This window comes from Triturus cristatus, chromosome 7, assembly GCF_964204655.1.
Source record: "Triturus cristatus chromosome 7, aTriCri1.1, whole genome shotgun sequence".
Lineage (NCBI taxonomy): Eukaryota > Metazoa > Chordata > Amphibia > Caudata > Salamandridae > Triturus > Triturus cristatus.
The window spans coordinates 1,753,124,426-1,753,150,068 of NC_140590.1; the positions used below are offsets into that span (position 1 = coordinate 1,753,124,426).

Sequence of the window (25,643 nt, forward strand, 5' to 3'; positions counted from 1 at the left end):
TTTAAAAAATATTGCTGGGTTTTAGAATGAAAGACAGTAATTAGAGTGATCTGAAAGTAGTTAAAACATTGTGACTTGTCATCCACATTCTGCTGCCTGTGCAATAAGTACCTAAGTGGATACTGTAGATTCCAGCAATGCCATCTTAATTAAAAAATGACCTGCTCAACTGTTCGGTCGACAAATCTTCCTTTTAAGGTGATGTCCTGGAATGTGAATGGTCTGGGAGACAAAATAAAAAGAGGACTGGTCCTCCAATACCTCAAACGCAATGGTCCCACCGCTGTATTATTACAGGAATCTCACCTGATGTGCTCAGCCTGTAAGGCCCTAGATAGGTGGGTTTTCAAAATGGTTGCACACTCCGCCTTTACGTCAGGATATCGTGGGATGGGTATTTTAGTCAATAGACGTTCCCACTGATAGTGACCAGGTCCTGGACGGATGAGCTTGGACGATTTGCTACGACATCATGCCAATGGGAAGGGCGACCGTATAATCTGGTGACAGTCAACATTCCCCCATCACTGCACCAATTGACTTTTATGGCTCTGGGAAAGTTTCTACTATCACTCCCAAAAGGGGATTTAATAATGGGGGGAGATTTTAACGCAACAATGGATCCATACATAGATAGAAAACCACCTAGAGACCCCAATAGCGCACACCTCAGATTGATAGAATTTATCGAGGCGCTCGACCTCGTGGATATATGGCGGACTAGATATCCGATGGACCGGCAATTTACGTTCTATCCTGGAGTCCATAATATTCTCTCACGGATAGATTACATATTTACACTAACCGATGGTTTAGAACGAATCTCTGAGATCTTACACTTACCCAGGGGCATCTCGAATCACTCCCTGGTACTCCTTATGTATACGTCCACCCTTCTGGTTAGACGCCAACTATTTCCAATCTATCCTGGCTACCTCAAAAACCAGAAGACTGGTAAGGGCCTCCTACAGGCAACAGAGCACTATTTCGCTGATAACCAACACTCTGTCTCATCCCCTCCGACGTTGTGGGAAGCGTACAAAACTGTGCTTCGTGGACAAGCCATCTCCCTGATCGCGGGACACAAGCAGGCATAGCGACAACAAATTGACAGCTTGGAGCAGGGGGTGTCCCAGGCAGAAGCCAATAATGCCCCAGACTCGAGTGAGGAGTCCCAACATAGGGTACATTTAGCACAGCAAGAATATAAGGCTTACACATGGCAGGAGGCTAGAGCCAAACTCACCAAAACGCAACATACGGTTTATGAATTGGGTGATAAGGCAGGCAAGCTTTTAGCATGGCTTGCTTGGCGTGAAGGAGCTAGTAAATGAGTAACACAGATCCAATTTGAAGATGGTACTATTACGACAGAGCCTCACCAGATAGCAGAGGCATTTGCAGCCCATTATGAAAAGGTATACACCCACGGCCACCAACACTGTCTTGGAAAATCTTGATTTTCTTAAAGACATAAGGAGGCCTGCATTGTCCCCGATTGAGTTGGAAGCTCTTGAAGGCGATTTGTCTTCCGACTAAATTGCCCTAGCGATTGGCACACTGCACACAGTCAAGGCTTTAGGGTCCAATGGGATACCGGTGGAATTTTTTAAGAAGGCCTCATCTCAACTTGTACCACATCTAGTCAATATGTACACTGATAGCTTAGGGAAAGGGATCCTGCCCAGGGACCAACGCCTCGCAACGATAGTGACGATTCACAAGGCAGGCAAACCACCACAGGACTGCATGTCCTATCAGCCAATTTACCTCATTAATGCAGAATCCAAAATACTTGCAAAGATGCTAGCCATGAGACTACAGCCGTATCTCACCACATTGATTCATCCGGCACAATCCGGCTTCATGCCCAATCGCAACACCGCACTTAACTTAAGAAGGCTACATAGTGTAATTGCGCGTAAGTCCACTGTTGAGGAAAACGCAGGTATCCTGTCGCTAGACGCTCGTATGGCATTCGACCTCGTCAAATGGCCTTTCCTCTTCGCGGTCTTCCAACATCTGGGTTTCGGTCTCAAGTTTTGCGCTTGGGTACAGTTGCTGTACACGCAGCCATTATCACATGTTGCTGTGAATGGCCATATCCCAACTGACTTCCCGCTGGGCAGAGGGACAAGACAAGGATGCCCCCTATCCCCGCTCCTCTTTGCGCTAGTGCTGAAGCCTCTGGCGCATGTTGCTGTGAATGGCCATATCCCAACAATGGGATTTTATAGGCATCTCAAAGGTAGGAGACATGTGGAAGAAAGGTGGATTAATCAAATTTGCTCAACTGCAACAAACTTACGGTCTAGCGCAAATCAGACATGCACTCACTAAGAAGATCGCACCAGGCACGCAACTCGCGGAGGCATCACCGTTGGAGGATAGACTTCTGACGGACCATCTCACAAAAAAGGCCATCTCCCACACATATAGGAAAATAATCAATAATCAACCAGACACCTCAACAGCCCTAAAGGCCAGGTGGGAATCGGAGCTGGGCGACTTAGATGACACAGACTGGCAAGAGGCACTTGCGTACCCTAAAGAGGTGGCGATACCTTCCAAATTCAAATTAATCCAGCTAAAAATTCTACATCGTACATACTACACGTGTATGCTCCTGCATAAAATAGGTAGGTCGGACACACCATTCTGCCTTCGTCAATGTGGTGAGCCAGGCACCTTCCTACATACGATCTGGCAATGCCCGAAGATAGAAAAATATTGGGGGGCGGTTATGCGCACAATCTCACAAGTCACGGAAGTCACAGTTCTACCAGAACCAAAGAGATGCATTCTTAACATTTGGGAGCCCACAGATCTCAATCACATGACTCAGGAATGGGTGACACTTTGTATAACAGTGGCAAAGCGCAACATAGCTCAACGCTGGGGATCCTGACAGGTCCCTGCCCTTTCCCAGTGGTGTTGCGACATTAACAGTATAATGGTGGTTGAAAAGTCGGTATACATCCATAGAGGTTGCCCCAAGAAATGGACTCTGATAGGGGCAGGTGGAATGCTTATCGTGGACATATCTGTGAACCCCCGCATATGGAATTATTGTTAGAAGTGAGAGATTGATGTAACTAACACCGAATGATATGGACAGCACCAACAACCTCTGTTGTCTTTAGACGGTGGACACAATGGAACCATTCTGGTAAACTAGCAGTCATGCGCTTGATAAGTACTGTACAGACACAACATGTATGCACTATTGAAAAGTTTATTAATGATACCATGTTTTGTTAATGACAAAATGCTAATAAAAATATTGAAGAAAAAAAATGACCTTCTCACTTAATCAATTTGGGGGCTTATAAAGCACGAGATTCACCCGTGAGGGTCTCAAGGCGCGTGGGGGGAGGGCAGCTTCGGATCAGTCGCAGAGCCAGGTCTTAGCAGTAAAAATGTATATACTGAAGAATGTTAAAATATTTAAGGTCATAGAGGCAGATGAGCGCAGAGGTCAAGCCTTCAGCCCAAGGCTCAATTTTCATGTAGATGTGTTCACACCACCCCTTGACTCCAGTTACCCGTTGCCTGTTTCCCTGTTTGTTCTTTCCCTTTTCTAATTTCTTCTTGGTTTGGATTTGTATATTGGCAATGATATACTGGGACCAATCTAAACCTGTATACATAAGATGGACCGTTACTGGACAACTCTCTGAATAATTGTCGAGATATATTTGAATTGGTGGGGCTAACACCCATGATTGTAGACAGTGATGGTAGTTGCAATCAGTTATGCTTCCTGTTTTTGTTTTTTGTTCCGTTTTTCTTCTCCTGATTGTACTCAAATGGTCGATTTCGTTAAAATGGCAATAAAATATATTTAAAATAAATAAATAATAATATTGATCATACAAATGTATTAACCACACACTTGATAATTCCAAAGTTTATTTCGGTCACAATTTGGCTCCAGAGAGCCGTGATTGGTCCGTTGTTAGACCGGGCCCTTTCAACAAGTTTATCCCCAAACTTTTTTCCCTTTGTCTTCTATTTTCCTGACCCTGTTTTTGTTGGCTATAGGATTCTGGGCACTTTACCACTGCTAACCAGTGCTAAAGTGCATAGGCTCTCTGTATAAATTGTGAAAATGATTGGTTATCCACGATTGGCATATCTAATTTATTGGTAAGTCCCTAGTAAAGTGCATGATGTGTGCCAGGGCCTGTAAATCAAATGCTACTAGTGGGCTTGCAGCACACGTTGTGCCACCCACATGAGTAGCCCTGTAAAAGTGTCTCAGACATACCAATGTGGTGTCTGCGCACGCAGTTGTAAACTGCCATGTGCTGGCAAGTGCACCCACTTGCCAGACCCAAGCCTTCCCTTTCCTTACATGTAAGGTACCCCTAAGGTAGGCCCAAGGTACCCACATGGGCAGGGTGCAGTGTATGTGGAAGGTAGGACAGGTACTATTGTGTACATGTGCATATAGCGACATCTCCTGATAGTGAAATACTGTGTAATTCGTTTTTCACTATTGAAAGGCTATCTGCCCCATAGGCTTAACATTGGAGTTGCACTGTAACATTTTTACATGTGTAAATTGCAATAGGGACAAGATAGGAAAATTAGGTTTAGACTCTCTTAATTCAGAATTTATTAACACACCTTTTGGTGAAGGTGGTTTTTAAATCCTGTGTTTGAAAATGCCACTTTTTGAAAGTGATCATTTTCTTACTTTACCATTCTGTATGCCTCTGGCTGTTTGTGTATTCAGCGTCTGGTGTGTGAGTGAGAGGAGCTGAGATGTGCATTCACTCTAGACAGCAGTCATGGGGGGGGGTTGAGGTGTGCCCTGCTGTGCCTGGGTGACTCATCGCTGGCCTGAATAGGCCTGGTCTGCATTTAGAGTAGTGGGAGGAGTTGTGATTACACCTGACTAGGCTGTGTCTCCTTTTACACAATGCTGTCTCTGCCCACTGTGGTCATGCTGCATTAGAGAGGGCAGAACTGGTATGGAATGGTTTCAGAGACCTTTGCCACAAAGAGAACAAAGACATTTTGGGGTATAAGTAGTACACCTAAAACCCCAAAACTTTAGATTACTTCCAGGAACAAGAGGACCCTGCCTCGAAGAAGTGCTGGAGAGCTGTGAGGAGGAGTACTGCCCCTTTGCTGTGTGCATGAGGGGTTGGCCTAAAGTTGCTGCTTCTGTCTGTGGTGGAGGAAAGGGACTGACTCTTTTTGCCCTGCTGTGGTATCATGCTTGTGGAGAATCTCAAAGGGCTTGTGTGTGCTGGTCTCCTGTTTTGAAAGACTCAGGGACTTCAAAGTCTTCCTTCTGTGTGCTGCATCATTATTTCTCCTTTTTGTGCTTGCCCTCTAATTTCTAATAGATCTGGCACCGGGAAAACGGGGCTTATTAGAAACTTCCAGGGGCTTTCCCTTCATTGGAATTTTTCCGTGTGCTGGTGTGAAAAGGGGTTGCCGGGGGCCTTCATTGCAGAGGGCCCCATGTAAAATTGTAGCGCATCTTACATCAAGTTCATCGCTGCGATTGTAAGGATTTCACAGCATTCTAATGACAATTCTTTTGATGTTTAATATTTTTAGAAAAGAACCACTGACTGAAATGCTTTGGGTCAAGCTTTGAACAGTTGTTAAATGAACTGGGAATTTCGACATGCTGTATTAAAGGCGATTGGGCATTATGTAAGCATTTGAAAATTGGAATCACCTCATTCTACAACCTCAATTTACAAACAATAAAATCATGGAATATTGATTAAATATGGTTTACGATGATTTTTTTCATCTTATACGGTGTGATGCATCCTGGGACTGATATCATTCATATCAGCGGCTGTTATATTGTTCACTCAGCGCTTTAGGAGGCAGCGCAAGCCAGGATCGCTCTCCCCTAAAGACTACCATTGGATAAAAGAGAACAGAAATAAGGAGTACGAGCCAAAGATTTTTTCATACTGCCCTTGGATCACAGACGCGATACGCTTGTTTCCTTATGGGCTATCTGAACAGCCCAGGGGTTCTGTGGCACGAATTGTGTTGATTTCTACATGATATAGACCCAGACGCTTTGTGTTATGTTCATGACATTTACTTAACAGATGATGAATTGAATCCTCATTTGGCTACACTTGATCGCATGATTACGCGATTTGCGGAACTTGCAAGTTACATTTTTCAAAGTCTAATATTGCATCCCTCAGTGTCCTTTAACTTGGTTCCTTGGCCCCTCACTTTTTAGAAAAAATGTGCGCAGTTGCCAACTCTCAAACACATAAAAGAAATTACAGTCTTTGCTTGGATTTTTAAACTTCGGGAGAACATATATTTCCGACTACGCTCAATGTATTAAACCACTCTGTGGTTTGATACGTCCTGATTTTTCCACATCCTGCTTGATGCCCGAACACACTGAGATTCTCAGAACTTTACAGTCTAATTTGCTTAAAACGCGACATTTACATACACGTCTAAAACGAATTTGATGGATTTTGCTGGGTACAATTGGATTTCCCTTTGTCACATTTAATGAAGCTGATACAATTCCTATTGCATATAAATCGCATTTATATTCCCTGGCACAAATGCGTTTTTTCTTCCATTAAGGAAAAAATTCTGACACTAGTCCAGATGGCCATGCTTATAGAGCATCCTGTGGCTCAAGTTACAGGCATTATTCTCGTTTCTCCTGTGCCGGCCTTAGAGACTGTTACTAAAGCAGGTGTTCTGAATTCGAAAGCCCTGCATCCCAGGTGGATTCAGTGAGCTACATCCTTAACAGCCACTGATGTCGATTTTGTCTTTGGTCCTTCTTTGAAGGCACAGGAATTTTTACAATATGAGCATGATTATCCTGTACCCTCTTCAATTCTTCCACTTGATGAATACAAGTGTAATATTTACAGTGATGGTTCTGCGCAACCGGCTATAGGTTCTAAACAGAAATATTTGGCAGCATGCGCCATCCTTTTAGGCTCTATGGAGGATGGCATTTTCCAACCTACGGTTACTCACACTCAGTCTCTAGGAGACTGTAGTGCCCAGTTAGGTGAACTGAAAGCCTTGCTTCTTGCACTTTTAAACATTCAAATCCCTAAGTTCCTAGCACTTATAGTGTGTGATTAGATTTATTGTATACAATCTTTTAATTATCATTTACATTTTTAGCAACAAAATGATTTCAGGGATTCTAAAGGTAGCACAATCAAGCATAGGATGTTTTGCGTTAAGTTGGCAGATTTTAAAGATAAGTTGCCACTGGTGCATGTTATTCATACATTCGGTCATCAACGTGTGGGAGCACTTGCAGTAGAGAATTCTCTGGCTGATGAGGCAGCCAAATCTGTAGTGGCCACATGTAAAACAGCAGCAATTACGCATCTAAAACCCATGTTGATAATGATATCTTGACTGCCATCCATGCATTTAAAGCCGGCCCCACTTTACCAAAGGGTTTTCTTTCTAAATATTCATATTAACTGAATGAACAAACAACTTACATTTGTTACTAGGGGTTGGCGATCGCATGACACCCAACCTTGACTGCAGACATTCTTTAATAGTTGCTGCTCATAAAGGAGTAACTTCTGCACATGCGGGAGTGACTGCCACTATTTCCCTTTTACAACAACGTTATTGGTGGAAACGTTTATACCAGGAAGCCAGGAAATATGCCTTAAGTTGTGACATTTGCCAACAAATTAAATGTCCCACTGTGTTTCGCCCACTGCAGACACATTTGTTTATCTCCAATCACCCTTTCGGCTCTTTATTTAGATCACTGCAGTCCTTTAATTTCTGATACTGCTTTCAAGTTTATTTAGGTTGCAGTTCATTCTTGCTCTAGGTTCCTCTGGATATGGCCACAGAGATCGGCAGATACTCAAACTGTTATTAAAGATTTGCAAGTCTTTGTTGGGATTTATGCCTGTCGTGCATTCCACTCGGACCAAGGTCTGGCTTTTGCCTCTAAGGCGTACCATGATTTGATGAAGTCTATGTGTGTGCAAGTACATTTTCTTCTCTGTATAGGCCTGAGGGCAATTCTGTTGTGGAGAGAATGAACCGTGACTTAAAGCAATCCTTAACAGCTAGAGTATTATGTAGAGGGCGGGGATGGTTACGCCACCTCTATAGGGTTCAATGGGCATTAAATAACTTCCCTAAAAGATCTCTGGGTGGGATACCCCGTATGAAATACTGATGGTCCAGACACTGTGAAGGCAGCCGCAACCTTTGACGTAGAAAACCACTGTACTGTCTTACAGGATCTACAAAAGTGCTGTAACTCCCTGGCTCGCACGCATTTCTCTGCTTCTCTTTTTTCGAGTTCAGATACTCTGATTCCAGTGTCTGGTTGGCTTCCTAAAGTTGGAGACTTTGTTCGTGAAAAGGTGTCACTCCAGAAGGAATTTGGCCCAACGTACTGTGCTCCTGTTCCAGTCCTTGGTATCCAGGGTACACAAACCGTCCTTTTGCCACCACTGCCAGTTCATAAAGAAAACAGCTTTCTCTCCATTGAACATGTCAAGTTACGTCATATGGCCCATTCGCCATAGTATGCCCCGGAATGGTCCCACGCAAGAATTTTGTTTACAGCTCGTTAGCACCACCATGGCTGCTTCCCCCGTGGCTGCCGGGAAGGGTGGGGGGGGACAAAAACCTCAGTTGTCATGGTTCCTGTTTCTATTATTCCATCTTCCACAATGCATGTCGTTTATAATGATCCGCTGTTATATTTTTTTAATCAGACTGCTCAATCTCAGCCTCCTCTTTTCCCGTTGAATTCCCCTGGTACTATATGGCTCAAGACCATTTTTCATCTGACAGCTCTCAGTGTCTTCAGTTCTGCATCCACCTCCAGCGCGGATTTGTATCTTTATTTCTTGGTTTAAGCACACTTATCTGGTCCCTCCTTGGATATATATTTGGACCGTATTTTTCTTGGTTCTTTTATTCATGTGGATTGGATTTGTGACAGTTTTCTTTCCTTTTGATTAATGGCCATTAGCTCCCAGAACGTTCTGCTAAAAAACTGGTCAACGTGGCGATGGCCCCTCATTCCTCGTCACATAAAATAAAAAGATTCTTGTCCCTTGTCAACATTTCAGCTGTTCCAGTAACTAATGGAATTGTTTGGGATAAAGTTCCCTTTGATATATTCGGTCCTACGGAGAACCTGCAGATAACATACGTATTCAAAGTTTCTGTGATCTGATAGTACCGGGGTTGCAGTCATATGATTGGGATGTTGGAACTGAATTCAATTCTTTCTGAATTAGAATATTATTCTGTGTTTGAATCCGAAAATGTATATCTTAATTCTGCTAATTACACTGAGATGTTCTGCTACCATCATTATGGACATACATTTTTAGATATGGCAAGTGGACAATGTCCCCATTATAATTATACATAGTGGAAACATTGTCCAACTCCCCCACAAGAAGTTCAAAAACACAGACAGACAGTACGTATATTTTACGAGCTATGACCCTTCAAACCCAGTGTTATACTATTTTAAATTGGTCCTGACCCAATCGAAAAAATATGTATGCTGACTCAGGCCAAGTTGATATATGCAGCTTCATTTGTCGACCAGATGGCCCTTAAAGGCTATGATTATTGGAAAAACAATATTGATCTGAAATCAGTTTTCGGTACAAAGCCCTGGCAGGTCCAGTGCACAGAAACTTTATTTTGTGCTTGTCTGATTCCCATGAAAATTACTTTCCTAAATAATACGATCCAACAGACTACTTGTCTGAGTTGAGCCAAAATTAAAGAGCTGAATGCCCCTACTATTCTCTCAATTGCACGCTTTGAGGATTGGCAATCTTACCAAATTATACAGAAGCCCAGTTAAATGATATGTTACAACATGGTACATTTAACTCATCATTTCCAAATCCTGGTGGGTGGCTGTTATGGCCAGTTTACACAAATTGTTGTCATGATCATTTTCTTAATTCCACACCCAGGTTCAAATCCAGTAGACCAGATCCACGGTACTCCCAGTCAGCCCATTCAAACATTGTTACCACCTATTCAGTGGGAAATCTGTGTCAGCAATGGTTGGAACATTCTACACTATCTGCACCAAAAAACTTCTTTCTATCTCTCTGAAGACATGAATCTATCTGATTTTTTGTTAGGTCTCAAGTCCCCTCGTTCAAAAAGGTTCCTGTATGCGGCTCACAATGAAATTTGGAATTATCACAAATGGAAGCAGCTATACGTGTGAGACAAATTGATCAAGATAATTTGGATAAAGTACTTGCTGCGGTTGACAATAGTATTAACACGTTATCATCCCGTATTTGTAAACTAAATAGCATTGCTTCATCCGTTATGGATATTGTGCAGAATGATGCATCAACACTGTAACATGGTCCAAGTCCACTTAAATCTATTATGCAGTTCAGCTGGACGCTTCAAACTCTCAAAAACGAATGTGTCCCCTTGGCATTACCTGAACTTTAATGCTTTGTTTCTGCCTTTCAATTGAACACACAAGCAACATTCAATGGCTATAAAAGATGCAACTTACACCAAGCTACATTTAGAGAAATTGGAAAAACTCCCCTTCACTATAGCCAAAACGCCTTCAGCAGTGTGGTTAATATATGGAGTAATTTCATTGCCCATATCAACATTTCAGTTTACAGCTTGCATGAAACATTTTCCTCTATAGGTAGATATGAACCCATTGGGAGTAGCTACATACACGCGTTATGGTCCCAGCCGTTTACCTATTGCTGTTAGAGAAGTTTTTCTTACGGGAGAAGAGTGTGACTCCACTGCCGGACATTCACTGTTTGTCAACATGTTAAACATGATGGTGCTTGTAATGTCGCAGTGCCTAATTTGGCTCGTTATTTGAAAGGAACTCCTGTTCCCTCCATTCTGCCTTTCATTTCAGTACTTTCCAAAGGGAGCTATCTCATGCTAAATAGCCAAGACTCTTGCGGTATGTTGTGTCCCGTATATAGTCTCAGTTTCCCAGTTGGTCACTTGCTGCAGCAACGTCCGGTATCCTCCTGCAAATGGAATTCTTGATAGCTCATTGTGGCCTTCCATTCCAACTTTGAAGGCAGGTTTTAACACACCAAGCAGACTCATGGCATTATTGTTTTAACAAGAAGTGGCTCTTACATCTGAAGGTGAGGCCTTCGAATTGCAGGAGGCTAGAACTACTGTCGAAATACAGTCTTTGTTAAATACAAATCTTCCCCTGCATTTCGGTGAACTGATGCATCAAATACTTAATGCTTCTGATACCACGAGTGTAGCCCATTTCATTTTCAAACCTGTAAGCGCTGGCCTCGTGACATCATTCCAAACTATCTTTGGAGTAATTCCGGCTTTTATACACTATTTTTTCCAGCATGTTCGGTGGGTTCCCGGTGCTGCAGTTTCATATTCGCGGCATTCTCATTCTGTTGCTGCTGATTCTTAATGGATGTTCCTTTTGCAGCCGGACAGGACCTGGTATCGCTCCAAAAATACCATGAGTGTATGCTTCATCTGTTTGGAATTGTTCCTCTGCATGCACTTGATGTAGATTGGTGTTTAACCTTCCGCCGTGCCTACTTCACCTAAGTGCAACCTGTATGTCACTTCATGTGGTGACCCTTTCAAAGGGCACTGGATATATGCCTGGCTCTATAGAAAACGGCTGCCTTGGATATCGAACTGCTGATGAGTCCCTTAGTGGCACATTATCAGGACTGTTCCTTGGGTTTGCGATCGCTACAAAATCCGAGTCAGGAGAAAATGGCCAATGGGAGTTCCTGTGCATTGGGACAGTGATTGTTGGAGTAAAGTGGAGTGGTGTGGCTCACTGGTTAGAGGCAGCAGACCCGGAAGCAGAGGACGGCCTGTGACCAGGGTTCAATTCCCAACGCGGCAGGGTCGTGGACCAGGGCCAGCGGCCTCGATAATTCTCGCCTCTGTGCCTACTCTAACCAGGGATCACACTAGGCAACTCTGGGCATTAGCTTGCCTCATCTCCACAACGGCCCCCCACATTCGCCAGGGATGCCTGGTTTCACCTTGGAGATACCCAGGAGGGACCATCTCACAGGGATAGCCAGGACGGGTTCCCCAGCGGTCTACAGCGCCAGGACGCCTCAGGGCAGCAGTGCGCTTTACAAGACACATACATACATACAGGGTCACCGGCGATAGTATCCGCATCTGTTACAGAAGAGGATCAGGTCTGCTCTTTCGACCTTCTGAACTGGGCCGTAGACCTGTCCATCCCCATGGAGTTGGACCCCATTGTGGAGTCCTTTGCCTCTAAAATGGCTGATTACATACTGGGTTCCTCCGAAATGCTTTAATTGGACATTTTTTGTAATCAAATTGTATGTTCTGACCATGCATCATTAATATTAATTTCTCAAAATGTCTTTGAGTTGATTATATTTTCGTTCTGTTTTCCCTTTCCGTGCTTTTATCCTGACCAAGGGGAAGGTATCATGTGCTCTGTGCATGGCTCATTGTAGTTTTCCCTATGTTAGCCTAACTGTGCATGACCCAGGCTGCATTTGCCTTGCACACGTTACTATATAAAGATGTTTGCTTTTGCGCCACATTGTGTTTTCCTCCAGAACCTGCAGTTGTGTTCTTTCCTGAGATTTAGTCTGACCACAGCAGGCAAGGTCAAATAACAATGTCCTTGTTATTTTGTTCTGGTCAGGCCCTAGCACCCAGACAAAACACAGAAATGCAGCTGTTGTTTATGAATATGTGAGCCTTGTCATATAGGTATACACAGCAATGAGAGAGACAGGCAGAGATTGACTTCAAAGAGAAGATTACAGCTGTATCGGAGATGTAGAACGTCCATCTGTGTATGCTAAGGTACGGGGTCCTCTACTATTCCCAGAGTCCTTTGCTGTATAATCAGTGCGCTTCTGTAGAAGGGGAGGGTGGTTAGGCAAATCTGTCTAATAATACAACAGCTTTTCACAATATACGGTTTGATGACTATGCTCATGGCATTCGTTGCGAAGCAGTTGTTTTCTGATTGTGGCACGTATACTGCGTTCTAGAGCACAATAGTTTAAATAAGCATTTCAAACTTCCTTCATGTCTCTTTCATTTCTTATTCTGGATGTGTACCAGTGTGTGAGCGAAAGTCGATGTCCTGTTACCGCGATCCCTGAAAGGGTCAGGCAATTCACTTGTTTCTCTGGTAAGGTTAGGGGGACAAGTGAGACACTATAGCTAGTCGGACTCGGCCTCATGGTATTGAGATGGTATGGTGACTCAGTCCCTATCTACTGATGTTCTATGGTCCCAAGCATAGTTCTGTTCCTGAGCAGAATCCCAGCAACAGGTGCGGTGGGGGTTCCTTCGCACATTTATTGTGGATCCTCACACTTAATGAGCATGTAGCTTAGCCCCAACTCGAGAAACCCCACCACACCTAAATAGGGTTGGTCTTTACATACATTTATAAAGGTATTAATATCGTTATAAGCAATCGCCTGGGGATTGAAAGGGAGTCAATTGATAAACTACAGGTTCCTCGTGTAGATTAGGAATTATTGGTCCTGAAGAATTGGCACCAGATCCCTTAGGGGATTGACTAGGGTAGGAAAATGGTCGACCCATCAGCTATCATAGATCATAATTTATGATGACAGCACACACTTGGTTTTAATAAAGGCTAGGGGACTCACTGAACAAAACTTTTTTAGAGTACCTTAGACCTATTTTTATCTGCACTTCTCGAATCATCACAGCTGACTAAATCATTCCACACCAATCTACACCTCACTGCCCCACACCCAGGTTTCATACATTTCAAACGGCATACCGAAAAGATCTCCGGTAAAGAGCCCCTTTGTGGGTTCCCACCGGGCATTGCAGCACCGGCCCGACGTGGCGCTCGCCAAATGATGAAGCTCGACATCCTTCTGGTGTTTGAGGGCACGTGCTCCCAAAGAGTCATGCTACCCTGTGAATGGTTGGGACTTGACTGACCTAGTCACCACACACTGTTTATCTTCACTATAGAAACTGTATACTTTGCTCAGTACATTATAAATAGTTTTCCACCTGCCCAGGTGCAAATGTGATTGGGTGCAGGGGTTTGCATGTTTCCTCCTCTGAGAGGCAGCCTGGATGCATATCAGAGACGGAGTGATCTTTGGAGCTCACCGCCTTGATGTGCCACTTCACTAGCCATGCTATTGGGGAGGAAGGTGACACCTCCTTCCCATCGAGCCATTGTTTCTCACTCCTGTGAATGTTCACACCTCCTGGCAGGAAGCTAGATTCCCATCTTGGTGGCAGTAGCTGTGGGCTGCCAGCCAGATCACAGGAAAGGCTAAGGCAACCAGGTGGGCAACCTCTAAGGTAGCAAACTGGGTGCATGCCACATTGATTCTGGCATGAGAATAGTGTCATGGGTGATGAGACAAGTTGTTTGATACCAAACATGACATATTTCGGCAGTACCATGAAGGAGCTGGCAACCTCAAGCCACTTATATGTCCTCACCTTTAATTTTATGCACTCTCCCTCCTGAGCCCAAGAGACCGTAATTACTTAGGGGTGACCGGTGTATATTAAAAATAGTGGTTTGAACTTGCTACACAGTGTGAGGGCAAAGTTGAGTTTGAGTAGTTTGCACTGCTCCTGCAGTCTGCAATGCTAGACTTGCTGCCATCTGTTTACGTGGGTCGCTCAGAGTGACAACCAGAGCTTCAGGCCCTGGTGACCCATTTAACTCCCATGCCCTGTGCACCACTGGTACCATTTACCAGGGACTTAAAATTGGGTTAAAGTCCTTGTCAACTTGGGTTGCCAATTCACATGTATCAGTGTTAGGAAGATAGCACTGGGCCTTGGTTTTGCAGGCTTCAGAGCACTTTCAGAATCAAAAACCAGCATTTAGTAGTCCAAATCGAGGCATAAAGGTGGGGAGGATGGGGTGTGGAGGGAAGACACCTGCAAAAAGCCAGTTTTCTCACACACCTGCTGCCCAGGAGGAACAGTAGGTATTTGGATCAGATTGGGGGAATAAGCTGCGATTTAGAGGAGAGGTGTGATCGACTCCTGGGAACTACAGTTAGAGATGATGATGGGGATAGGTAGGCCGATTTGTGGATGGCAAGTAGACTGAATGTTAGAGGGTATGGAGTTTTTGTAGCCATTTATTAGGTTGTATAAATCACAATCGTAGAGTGGAGAGTGAGGCCTGAAGCGGTTGTCGGTAAGGATATCCATTTTTAGGTTTGGAAAATCTCCTGCAATTAAAAAAAATAAAAGTAAAAAAATCTTAAAAGGGGCTTATAGCCCACCCGTTGCTTACCATTCGTAAGCTTTGTGGACACTCGTTTTCTTGCTTCGCACTGGTCAGCAGCATCAGTCACGTCATCGCATCTTACTTCCTCTTTCCTCTGCAGTTACCTGGAACCAGTACCAAGTACAGTTTGGTCCAGACCAGGATTGTCAGGAGCAGAGAGTAGAGCCCGGGGATGGAGATTAAAGATAGTTGTTTAATGAATGTTCTTTATGAAGTGCTGTAGAGACTGTGTGCTACTCACTCTCTTTAAATGTATTCAAATTTTTACTCAATTTCCTGGAACTCAAAAGGGAGCAGGTAATGACGCAGTCATGACATGTGGCAGCCTTGTTGGCTCTTGCTTGGCAAAGCGGCCAGAGAAGATGTGATTGGGAGTCCATGGTGATGTTACAATTTACCAGCACTAACGTCATTCATAATCACTTGTGACTTGGAGGTGTTGTAATTAAATCAATCTGTATTCACATGTATATATTTTCCACTCATTATCTTCCACCTTCCTCTACTGATCATGCCCCATTGTTTACCTCTCTTCCCTAATTTGTTACCCCAGTTAATTAGACAGTTGGTGCATTGCACCTTTGGATGGACAGTTGGAATCTTGAGGAGAAGCTTGTGCTGGCAGAGAGGGCGTGGGTAGTAAATAACAAGGGAGTTGTTACTTCAAATATGAGATTGCATGTCAGCTGTGCAACTCTTGTGCTAAGCCACCACTGCCCCTCAGGGGCGATTTACGGGCATTTCACTATGGGGCGCAAACAGACACACACTCATCGCCCTGTGGTGATTGCTGCTTTTATAATTAAAAATAAATACAGATAAGAAAATAAATGTTTTTTCTGTTTATTTATCTGTAAAAATCAGTAAAAACAGAAAACAGGAAGCCTTAAATATTATTAAGGCGCCGTGTGTTTGTTAAACACCTGCGTTCCATAAATTGAAGCACTGTTAGCAATGGCCACGGGGTTGGGGGGGGCGGGGGGGGGGGCTCGCACATACTCCAAAAGTGGGACCTTCTACTAATAGAGAAATGCATGAAAGGGACAGCAACTCACCTATGACCCACGATAGGAGAACAGTTATAACGATGAACGAAACAGCAACCAGCACCAGATTGAATCTGCACACTCTCTTCAGCACGTTTCTCCCACTTACAGGCCGCTCATGATCTACAAAAGAAACAGAGGTTCTTCTAGAATCTAGCACATGCAGCGCAACATTCAAAGTTTTTTCCCGCCATTTTGAGGTGCCATCTGTGGACTGCTTTTAGCTGTGTGTTATTCAGGGCTGGACTGGCCGTACTGGGCATCAGGCATTTCCCCGGGAGGCTGGAAGAGTTGGGGCCAGTTTTGGTACTGGGGGCTGCTTTTGCAGCAGTGCTGCAATATCAGCCCCCAGTAACAAAAGCTTCAAGCAGGCATTTCCAGCCTCAGGGACAGGCACTGCTTCCCCAGAGGCAAGTCTGTGAGAGCTGCCAGGGCTGCTGTAGGTTCCCAGTCCTGCCTGGCATGTTGCAGGTAATGCTAAATATTACTTACATTGTATTGCCTGCGCCTGGAGACACCTATAAACATAACAGATGACCTTGATGTGATTGGAAGGATGCAGACACGTAGGACATTACCTCTGAAACTTCACAGTACAGGGTCTTATGAATGCACCCGATGGGACCCCAGACCCGGTTCTTGAGGGTCGGCCAGGTGGGCCAGGCCCACCCAAGGAAGATCCTGGCCCACCCAAGGAAGATCCTGGCCCACCCAAGGCCCATCTAAGACCATTCAGAAGTGGAAAAGCAGCTCCACATACCGGGCCGACTTTCCTGCTGGCGCACAACCAGTAAGGCTGCTACAGCTTGGCAGTGACTCTCAGCAAGACACAGTCAGGACGGGCCATTGTCACGGGCAGAATGACCATGGCCTGGCAGATGGGGCACAGCATGGAGCATCTCCTCCCATCCCAGGCCTCGGGAGGGGACTTTGACTCCTCGGGAAGCTGCTGATGCTTTGAGCAGCACAATTACCAGGTCTTAGGTGAGAGGCGGCTTTAGTCCCTCACAGCGGGCCACAAGGATGGATAGTAAAGCTACAGGGGGGGGGGATGGGGATGGAGGGAGTTAGTACCAGCTTTCTTAGTTTAAAATAATGCACAGTGGCATACCAGATGTAGATTGGAAGTTTCATTCTAATGAAATGTCATCTGTTTATGGAATGGGGAGGGCGCCGCGCACCGCGAAGAGCGATGGAACTTCAGAAATAAAACCTTAAGGACTGAAATAACTTAGTATTTAAAGAAAAATATGACTAGAAATAGGCAAAAGTAAAATTCGGTTTCGACAAAGCGTCAGTGAAATTATGAATTCGCCCTCTATGTTGGGGCCTGAGGCGAGACGAAAGGAGGAATAAAGAGAAAGCCAGAGGCAAAAGGATATAAAAGACGTGGTGGGGAGTAGAGACAAACGAGAGGAAAGAGGGAGAAATGATTGAGGAGAGAAGAGAGGAAAATAGGCTTTAGCGAAGTGAAATAATTATCGATAAGCACATTAAGGGAGTGGGATAGAGAGACAAGAGAGAGGGAAACAACAAAGGAAAAGATGAAGTGAGGACAGACTTAAGTGGAGAGAAGAGTAGAACAAGAGATTGGTAAAGGTAGGGTAGGACACAAAAGTGGAGAGAAGGGCGATGACAAAGGGAGAAAAAGAACAGTGAATGACAAAGTGAAGGGTGGATGGAGAAGAGGGTGTTAAAGGTTTCCTCATCAGTAATAATAAGGAAAGGCTGGATCAAGGCCTCACACACACTTCTTATTCTGATGTTCCAGTAGTCTTCAGCTTCATTTAGAAGTTGGCACTATCTAGAGGGAGTGCCAAATCTAGAGTAAAACCCAAGAAAGGGCTAATATGTGACTACCCCATCAAGAAAGGGATAGTATGGTAAAAGAAAGGCCACCTGTGGGTTCTCCACTGTATCAAACAATTCCTCCAGAAATAGGTGGATTTTCCTTTACCACTCAACAATTAAACATACATTTGGTCTGATCTCTACTAAAGGTAGAACAAGGCCCCTGCACTTTCCTGAATAACTTTTGTAAGCTGCAGACCTGAAAGCACTCACAATGACAGGATTCTATTTAATGTCTCCGGAGAACGGTCTACTGCAAATTTCCAGGTTTGATAAAGCAGGTAGTTGCTGACAGCAGCCAGTCAGTAAATGGGACAGAACAAAATATAACATTAGGTGTAGGACACTAACAAGTTCAAGGGCTAGGAGGAAATGAGGGTGACTGACATGAGCAAACAATTGAAAAAAGGGTGAATTTTTTCAGACAAGATAAATAACTGAAGTAAAACTCAAAGAGGCCATATAAATTGAGAGAGTGGGGAATAAGGACATGGGAGGTAGAAAAAGAAAGAAGGATAGAGTATATGTGAGAGACAGGCGTTAGAAAGAGGGGGTGTCTATAGACTAACAGAGAGAGAGAGGGACAAGAAAAAAGAGATGGTAACCAAGAGAAGCAGAATAATGGTATGGAGAATGATATAGAAGGGGATTAAAATAGAGGGGTTGGTAGAGTGACAAAGACTGAGGGAAGGAGACAGAATGAAAAGTTGGCATGATATATGGACAGACATACAAAAACCAAGAGAATCTAATGAATGTGATGGGTGAGAAAGTGAGAGTGCAGGTGAAATGAGAGAGTAAAGAAAGGGGAGAGAGGGATAAACACTAGCAGCAGGGTGAAAGTGGGGGAGTGAAAGAGAGAGCAAGAGCACAGGTAATATGTATAAAATGAAACAAAGTCTGTATAAAATGAAAAGAAAGCCTGTAGTTGAAGTGGTTTCCTCTAGCATGTCAAGCAGGGTCAGATCATGTCTCTACCCACAGTATAAAAGTCACCAAGTACTAATGTGTTATACCCCATAAGACATCACACTCAAAGAGACGTCTGTGTGGCAATCAAAAGGGTCAATGAAAGACTTGGATTGTACAGCCACTGAAGCCTGAAGTTTAGCAGTGAGTGGTTGGACTTATTCTATCAGGAGACCGCAGGGTGAAAAGGAAAGCCAGTGATCTGAAGATAAACAAGATCTTCTGGTAGGTGAAATTGAGAAGAGGATTCAGCAACTTGAGGATGCCATGTGCCCCAGGGGTCCAAGGTGGACCGGAGCTCCAGTGATTAATGTCCCTGAGAAGGAACCTCTGGACACTTGAGCATGGCCAGGAGCCTCATGTGAATTACACTTAGCAGGAGCCTTAGTGAGCCCTGGTGAGCAAGAACCATTGGGACAAGCAGGAGACTTGAAGATTGGAGTGAGCAGTGTTTCGGGCAACTTGGAGTGAGCATAAACCTCAGGACCCTGAGGGTGAGCTTGAGGCTCAGGGACCTGAACTGAGCAATGCCACTGAAGTATATGTTCACCCCTAACACCCACTGCGAGGCTTGAAGGTGAGCAGGAGCTTCAGCTGTCTGGTGGTGACCGTACATCTCATGCCCTTAGGGTGAGCAAACATCAAGGAAGCTATACTTATATATAGGGTTTGCAAAATCTCATGGTAAGCTTGGTCCTCAGGGAAATTAGGATGTCCCATAGCTTCCAGGTAAGAGTGACAAAGAGCTACAGGGTCTGATGGTGAACAGGGAAATCAGGTGACCAGATGATGAGACGGAATCAAAAGATCCCAAGCGTGAGCTGGAACCTTTAAGGAGCTCAGCCTGAGCAGGACTCTCAGGGGCCTGGAGAGTGGAAATAAACTTTAGGATCCTTTTCATAAGTGGGTAGTTAAGAGACCAACTGATGGTGAGCAAGAGGTCTTAAGATGAGCAGCACCCATGGATTCTTAAGTGTGAACAGAATCCTACAGACAAGAGGATACGCATGAGCGTCCGGGGTCATGTTGGTCAGGACCAATCAAGGAGCCATAAGAATGACCAAGAGTTTTGCAGAGAGATAATTCAGAGATCGGAGGGTGAGTAAGGGTTTAGAGGTTCAAAGAGTGAGCAACTGATTCAGGGACATATTCGCTGGAAAACGTGTGTGTGCTGCAGAGACATAATGGTATTTCCGGCATTGGATAATGCTAACATTCCTAGAACATTTGAAAAGTTTAATTTATCACAGATGTCTCCCCAAATTAGCTCCCTGGTACTAAACAAGCAATGGTTAATGAAAGGTTGTGATCTGAAAAGGTGGGCCACTTGTTTTTGGGTGCCCAGTCCAATTGTTGGTCCTGATTCACCCCTGGACATAGGCTACTTTCGGGCCTGGGGACAAGTGTGATGTCAGCAGGGACGGTAGCTGCCACATGCACAAATGAACAGCACAGATATCCTGAATAATCTCACTCACTCTCACAGATGAGGCAAATGCTCCCGTTCCATCCATTTTGCATCATAGCACTAGGATTGTTTTCAAAAGCACCTTACCTGATGTGTTTCAGTGCCTTCAAGATAGGTGTTTTAAGGTTCATAGTGCACATTCCTTGTACCCTTCACTGTGAAAGTCTTTTTTATTACATGAGTGGCTAAGCAGAGCTCAGTAGTACATACTGGGGTGTTTCTATTCCGAGTATGTTTGTTTAATATAGGCCACTGCAACATTGTTTTCCTGAATAAAGCTTCTTTTATTACTTGGTACACGTTAATTACCATTTATACGTTGCAAACCAAATACATGCTATAAAACAACTAGACCACTCCATACTAGCAGTTTAAGCATGTTGTTACTTCTTCAATTAAGGGAGAGATGTGATTGCTGAGTATTACCACTACAGGGAAGATTGCCAGAGGCTAGAATGGCCAAAAAGGCAACATCTCAGAAAAACGTGGCTGGCCTCAAAACAGATGGGAGAAAGACCCAGGCCCAGTTGAGTTGGTTTAGTATCTTTATCAAAACCATAACTCCGTTTCAAATGTGTTTTTTTTAATGAACAAGTGAACATAAAGAGAGGAAAGATAAGGGTAACATTTGCATTATTTTATTAGGATAGGGGTGTGCAAAGTTGTCAGATGGCTTACTGTTGCATTTGTAAACTATATATATATATATATATATATATATATATATATATATATATATATATATATATATATATATATATATTCACTGAAAAACCATAGGTTTCACACACGTTATAGTTACGAATTAGCATTTAAAAAACCTTGCAAATTCACTTAAAAAACCATAGGTTTCACACATGTTATAGTTAGCTGGACATTTCACGTCATCAGCAGAGGATTGCGGTCGCGTGAGTTATAGTTGCCTGCACTAACTATAACGGGGGAATTTCATTGGTTTTTTACGAGTGAAATGTCCAACTAACTATAACATGTGTGAAACCTATGGTTTTTTAAGTGAATTTGCAAGGTTTTTAAATGCTAATTCGTAACTATAACGTGTGTGAAACCTATGGTTTTTTCAGTGAATTTGTACGGTTTTTTAAATGCTAAGTTATGTATTTATTAATTTATTTTTTTTCAGGTTTTTCACCGTGCGCGCACCCAAGGGAGAAAAAAACATTTTTTTTTTTAAATCGCGAGGTGCCCGCACCGAGCGCCCACGGTTTGCAGTGCATGCCGTGCGTGCGCGGTGCACGCACCTCGCGATTAAAAAAAAATAATTGTTTTTTTCTCCCTTGGGGGTCCTTCTGTGACCCCCTGACCAAGGCTAGGGGGTCAGGAACTGTCCACTCTGCCCCCTTTTCACGTTCTCCACCTTTGTTTTTCACCCCCTCAGACTGCGAGAGACAAAATGGCGGCCGACACTTCCTGGTTTCGACCAATTTGAATATTTACCGACATCTAACAACCAATCAGAATGGCACTCGCGCACGGCAGGGTGCGCGCACAGTGCGCGCACGGTGCGCGCGTACAGATATTGATATGCTTTTAAATGCTATTTTCTCAGGAAATACTGAACAGATTTACACCAGACCTGCAAAAGGCACTTCCTTGACCTTATGGCTACCTCTCTGCCAAATTTCACGTAATTCTGTTCAGCCGTTCGGGCTGTAGCTGCGACTAAAGGTCCTATGGAAAAATGCATGGGGAAAACGCGTTTTGGGACCCCCCCTTTTTCTCGGCCCCCGCTTTACGAATCCCCCCGAGACTTTCAGGGTAGGAGCTGAGCGGAGCGCCCCATTAGTTTTGAAAATTTCGCGAAGATTCGTCAACCGGCGCCAAAGTTATTCAAAATAGAATTTTGAGATTTCCTATGGAAACTCGGTTTAACTATAACTATCTACTATATATATATTTCATCAAGAAAAAAACAAAAGGGAAGAAAGCAGTTCTCATTTTATGTACAAAAGAAAACAAATTATAAAAGTGTAAACTTTAATGCCTGTGATTGTGGAGATAATTAGTTAATGTAGTGATGTAAAAAAACAGAATAATCCAGCCTTCCCTCAAACATTGCAAGTGAACAGTATGGGAAGCACATTTTCTTGCCTCAAACGAAATAGACTTTGCATGCGAGGGCGTGTTTATTTTGCGTTATTTCACCTCAGACAATGCTGCTTTACAATTCTTTTGTTAGACAGCATTAAACAATAGCTATGACTGAAAAAAGCACAGGCTGTGTGCAAGATACACTGGAAAATGTTACCCATCACTTATTTGAGCTTTTGGTTGTTCAAAAAGCAACCAAGGGGGCAACATTTGCATTCAGCTTTAAAATGACCTTTAATCCATCCTGGACAATGCTACGTTTCACCAGTTACGGTAGGCATCTTTAAACAATAGTTGTGACTGCCCCTCATCCACAACCTAAGTTTTATTTTCAACTTCACTGTGACAAAAAATGAGCTTCAAGGATAAACTTTTTCTGTGCTTTAAAATTAAATCCCATTCATTCTTAGCACGTAATCACATTTGGGGAACTGCTTGCCTGTTATACACACACACTGTTGCACTCAGTTTCCTCTGAAATAAGGAAATGTGCTTCCCACCTCTCTTCACTTACAATGTTACGGGGTGAATGTCATTTATCTTTTTTTTTTTTTTTTTACAGGCACACGTTAATTAATTTGCACCATAATCGCAGTTATTTCTATCAAAATAAATTACATTATTTTATAAATTAAAATGAAACAGTCTTCTCCACTGAACATGATGAGTATTTACTAACATAGTACCCACTATCCACCTTACTTATTACCTACCACTACACATTCCATTCTCTATAAATAGCACCTCCTGCCCCCTATAAAAAAAGTGGTGTTCACTAGACAATAATACTTTAAGACAACCTTTGTGCTTGTTGCTACTTAGCTTCCATTTCACATTTTAATTCAAAGCATGGCTTTGTCATAGCAATTTAGAATAAAACTTTAAACATACTGTACAACTACAGTGCTGTACAACACAGCTGAAATAAACTAAACCAATAGCTCTTGCAGTGGCGAGAACTATTGACTTTGCCAATGCTTGTTATCTCATGATGATCCGTGTTCGGATGAGGTGCCGGTTCTCCCTTATTCCGATGTATGTGAACATACACGGATCATCACGCTCAAGTACCTATTCATTATTGAGAACAGAATCGTAGGAAAATATCTACTTATTTCTTTCCATCTACCTGGATACGCTCTACGATCACTTTTGGGAGGTTCTCCTAGAACTTGTCTTCAGTCAAGTCACTTACAGAGTGGACTTTACTTGAACATACCAAGGTTACAACATTATACTTAGCACTTTGCCCTGAAGAAGCCTATGCTTGGGCAAAACGCGTTGGCTGTACTGAACTTTAACATCATCTTGAATAAAGATCACGTTAGAAAGACAAGCAACGTCCTGGACTCACTCTTTACCTGACATTCATTTGTTTTGTACTTTATCTTTACGTCCCACCCTAAAGCAGTTAACCAAAGCGTGTCTGCCTGCAAACTTGGCGCATTCATGTCAGAACTTACAATATACCCTCTTGCAGCTCCCCCTTTTGTAGTCCCAGCAAGTTCCTAAATGGTTTACCTCGCCTCTACCTGCTTCCCCACTCCTCCTCTGGTGGGGTTCCCCTAAAAGGGCTGATACACTATCGGCAAGCCATTCGCCGTGAAAACTGTTTTACCAAACTTGGCAGACTCCATTGGATGCTGCCAGAAGTCCATATCAATTTCATCCCATTGTGCCTCTGGGTCAAACACCATACGGGCCCTGAATTCATCGTACTAAACCCATGCACCTCTGGTGGGGTTCCCCTAAAAGGGCTGATACACTATCGGCAAGCCATTCGCCGTGAAAACTGTTTTACCAAACTTGGCAGACTCCATTGGATGCTGCCAGAAGTCCATATCAATTTCATCCCATTGTGCCTCTGGGTCAAACACCATACGGGCCCTGAATTCATCGTACTAAACCCATGCACAGCCACCATAATTTATTTGTGCCTTTCTAATGACATCCATATGTGATCGACCTCTCCGAGTACTTTTCGCAGTAAACATTAGCATAAATTAGGAATCCTGCTGTCTAATTCTCAATATTGACCGGCACCTTCGGCCGCTTGGACAGCTCAAAATCCTCCTCCTAAGACCCTTCTTTTGATCTTAGCTGTCTGTGAAGCAGCTTCACCATTTCAATGTATTTCCCCTTCCATGTCTTCTCTTTAGTGAATGCCTTGAGGTGAGCCCCCAATGGCTTAGACGCTCCCATATGAGGCATTTTTCAAAGTTTTAAGTCTTTACTCTCCGGCTTATGACTCCCCCCACCCTTCCTCTACACCTTGCTATCCTGTGTTTTCTCCGTAACTGCTTCCTCAGACTTGTCAGTCCCTTTCCCAGACGACCCCTACTGTTCCTTACCCCACTGTCAACCCTGCACTGCCTTGAAATCCTTGCATAATGTCCACCCCGCTGAATCACTTGTGCCCATATAGTGTGCTCGTCTGTACCCACGCCTGCATCTGTGACATAACAACCTCTGCTCAAGCAGGCCTCCCCGTTTACTAGAGGTTCCTTTGCCTCTATGCCCACTCCGTTATCTTTGACGTAACGACTTGTGCTCAAGTGGGCCTCCTCGGTGACTGGAGGCCTCTATGCCAACAGAAACCATTACATTGGCATTCGCCCTGCGTTGTGTTACCTGGTGTTTAAGTCTGTGCCCGCTCCTGAGCCCACTGTCTCGCCATGTCTCCATTCCGCTTGGTTCCACCACTTTTGTCTTGAGTGTGCCGGGAATCTGCAGCCTGCAAAATGCTACGGCCAGAATGATTGGTAGATGTCAACCAACCCCCCCATGCTGCAGTCTTCCTTCCATCTATGAGGTGCAACTATATTCGTCAAGCACTTCACCTTCTTCAAAGCTGTCCTCCCCTTAATCAAGCGTGCTTACATCCCGG

The 25,643-nt window shown here is 43.8% G+C and overlaps 1 protein-coding gene across 4 annotated transcripts in view; it reads right to left on the reverse strand.

Moving 5' to 3' along the window:
* LOC146813001 (C-type lectin domain family 2 member E-like) overlaps positions 1-25,643 on the reverse strand; it is a 398,453-nt gene that overhangs the window by 177,133 nt on the left and 195,677 nt on the right. For 2 of the 4 annotated variants that reach the window (XM_085620023.1, XM_085620021.1), the window contains exon 2: positions 16,369-16,482. The exons of 1 other annotated variant lie outside the window; for it this stretch is intronic. In XM_085620023.1, the coding sequence (XP_085476149.1) occupies positions 16,369-16,482 (114 nt within the window). Of the gene's footprint in view, positions 1-16,368; positions 16,485-25,643 lie in introns of those variants that run through there. One more of the 4 variants, XM_085620024.1, reaches the window with a different exon arrangement.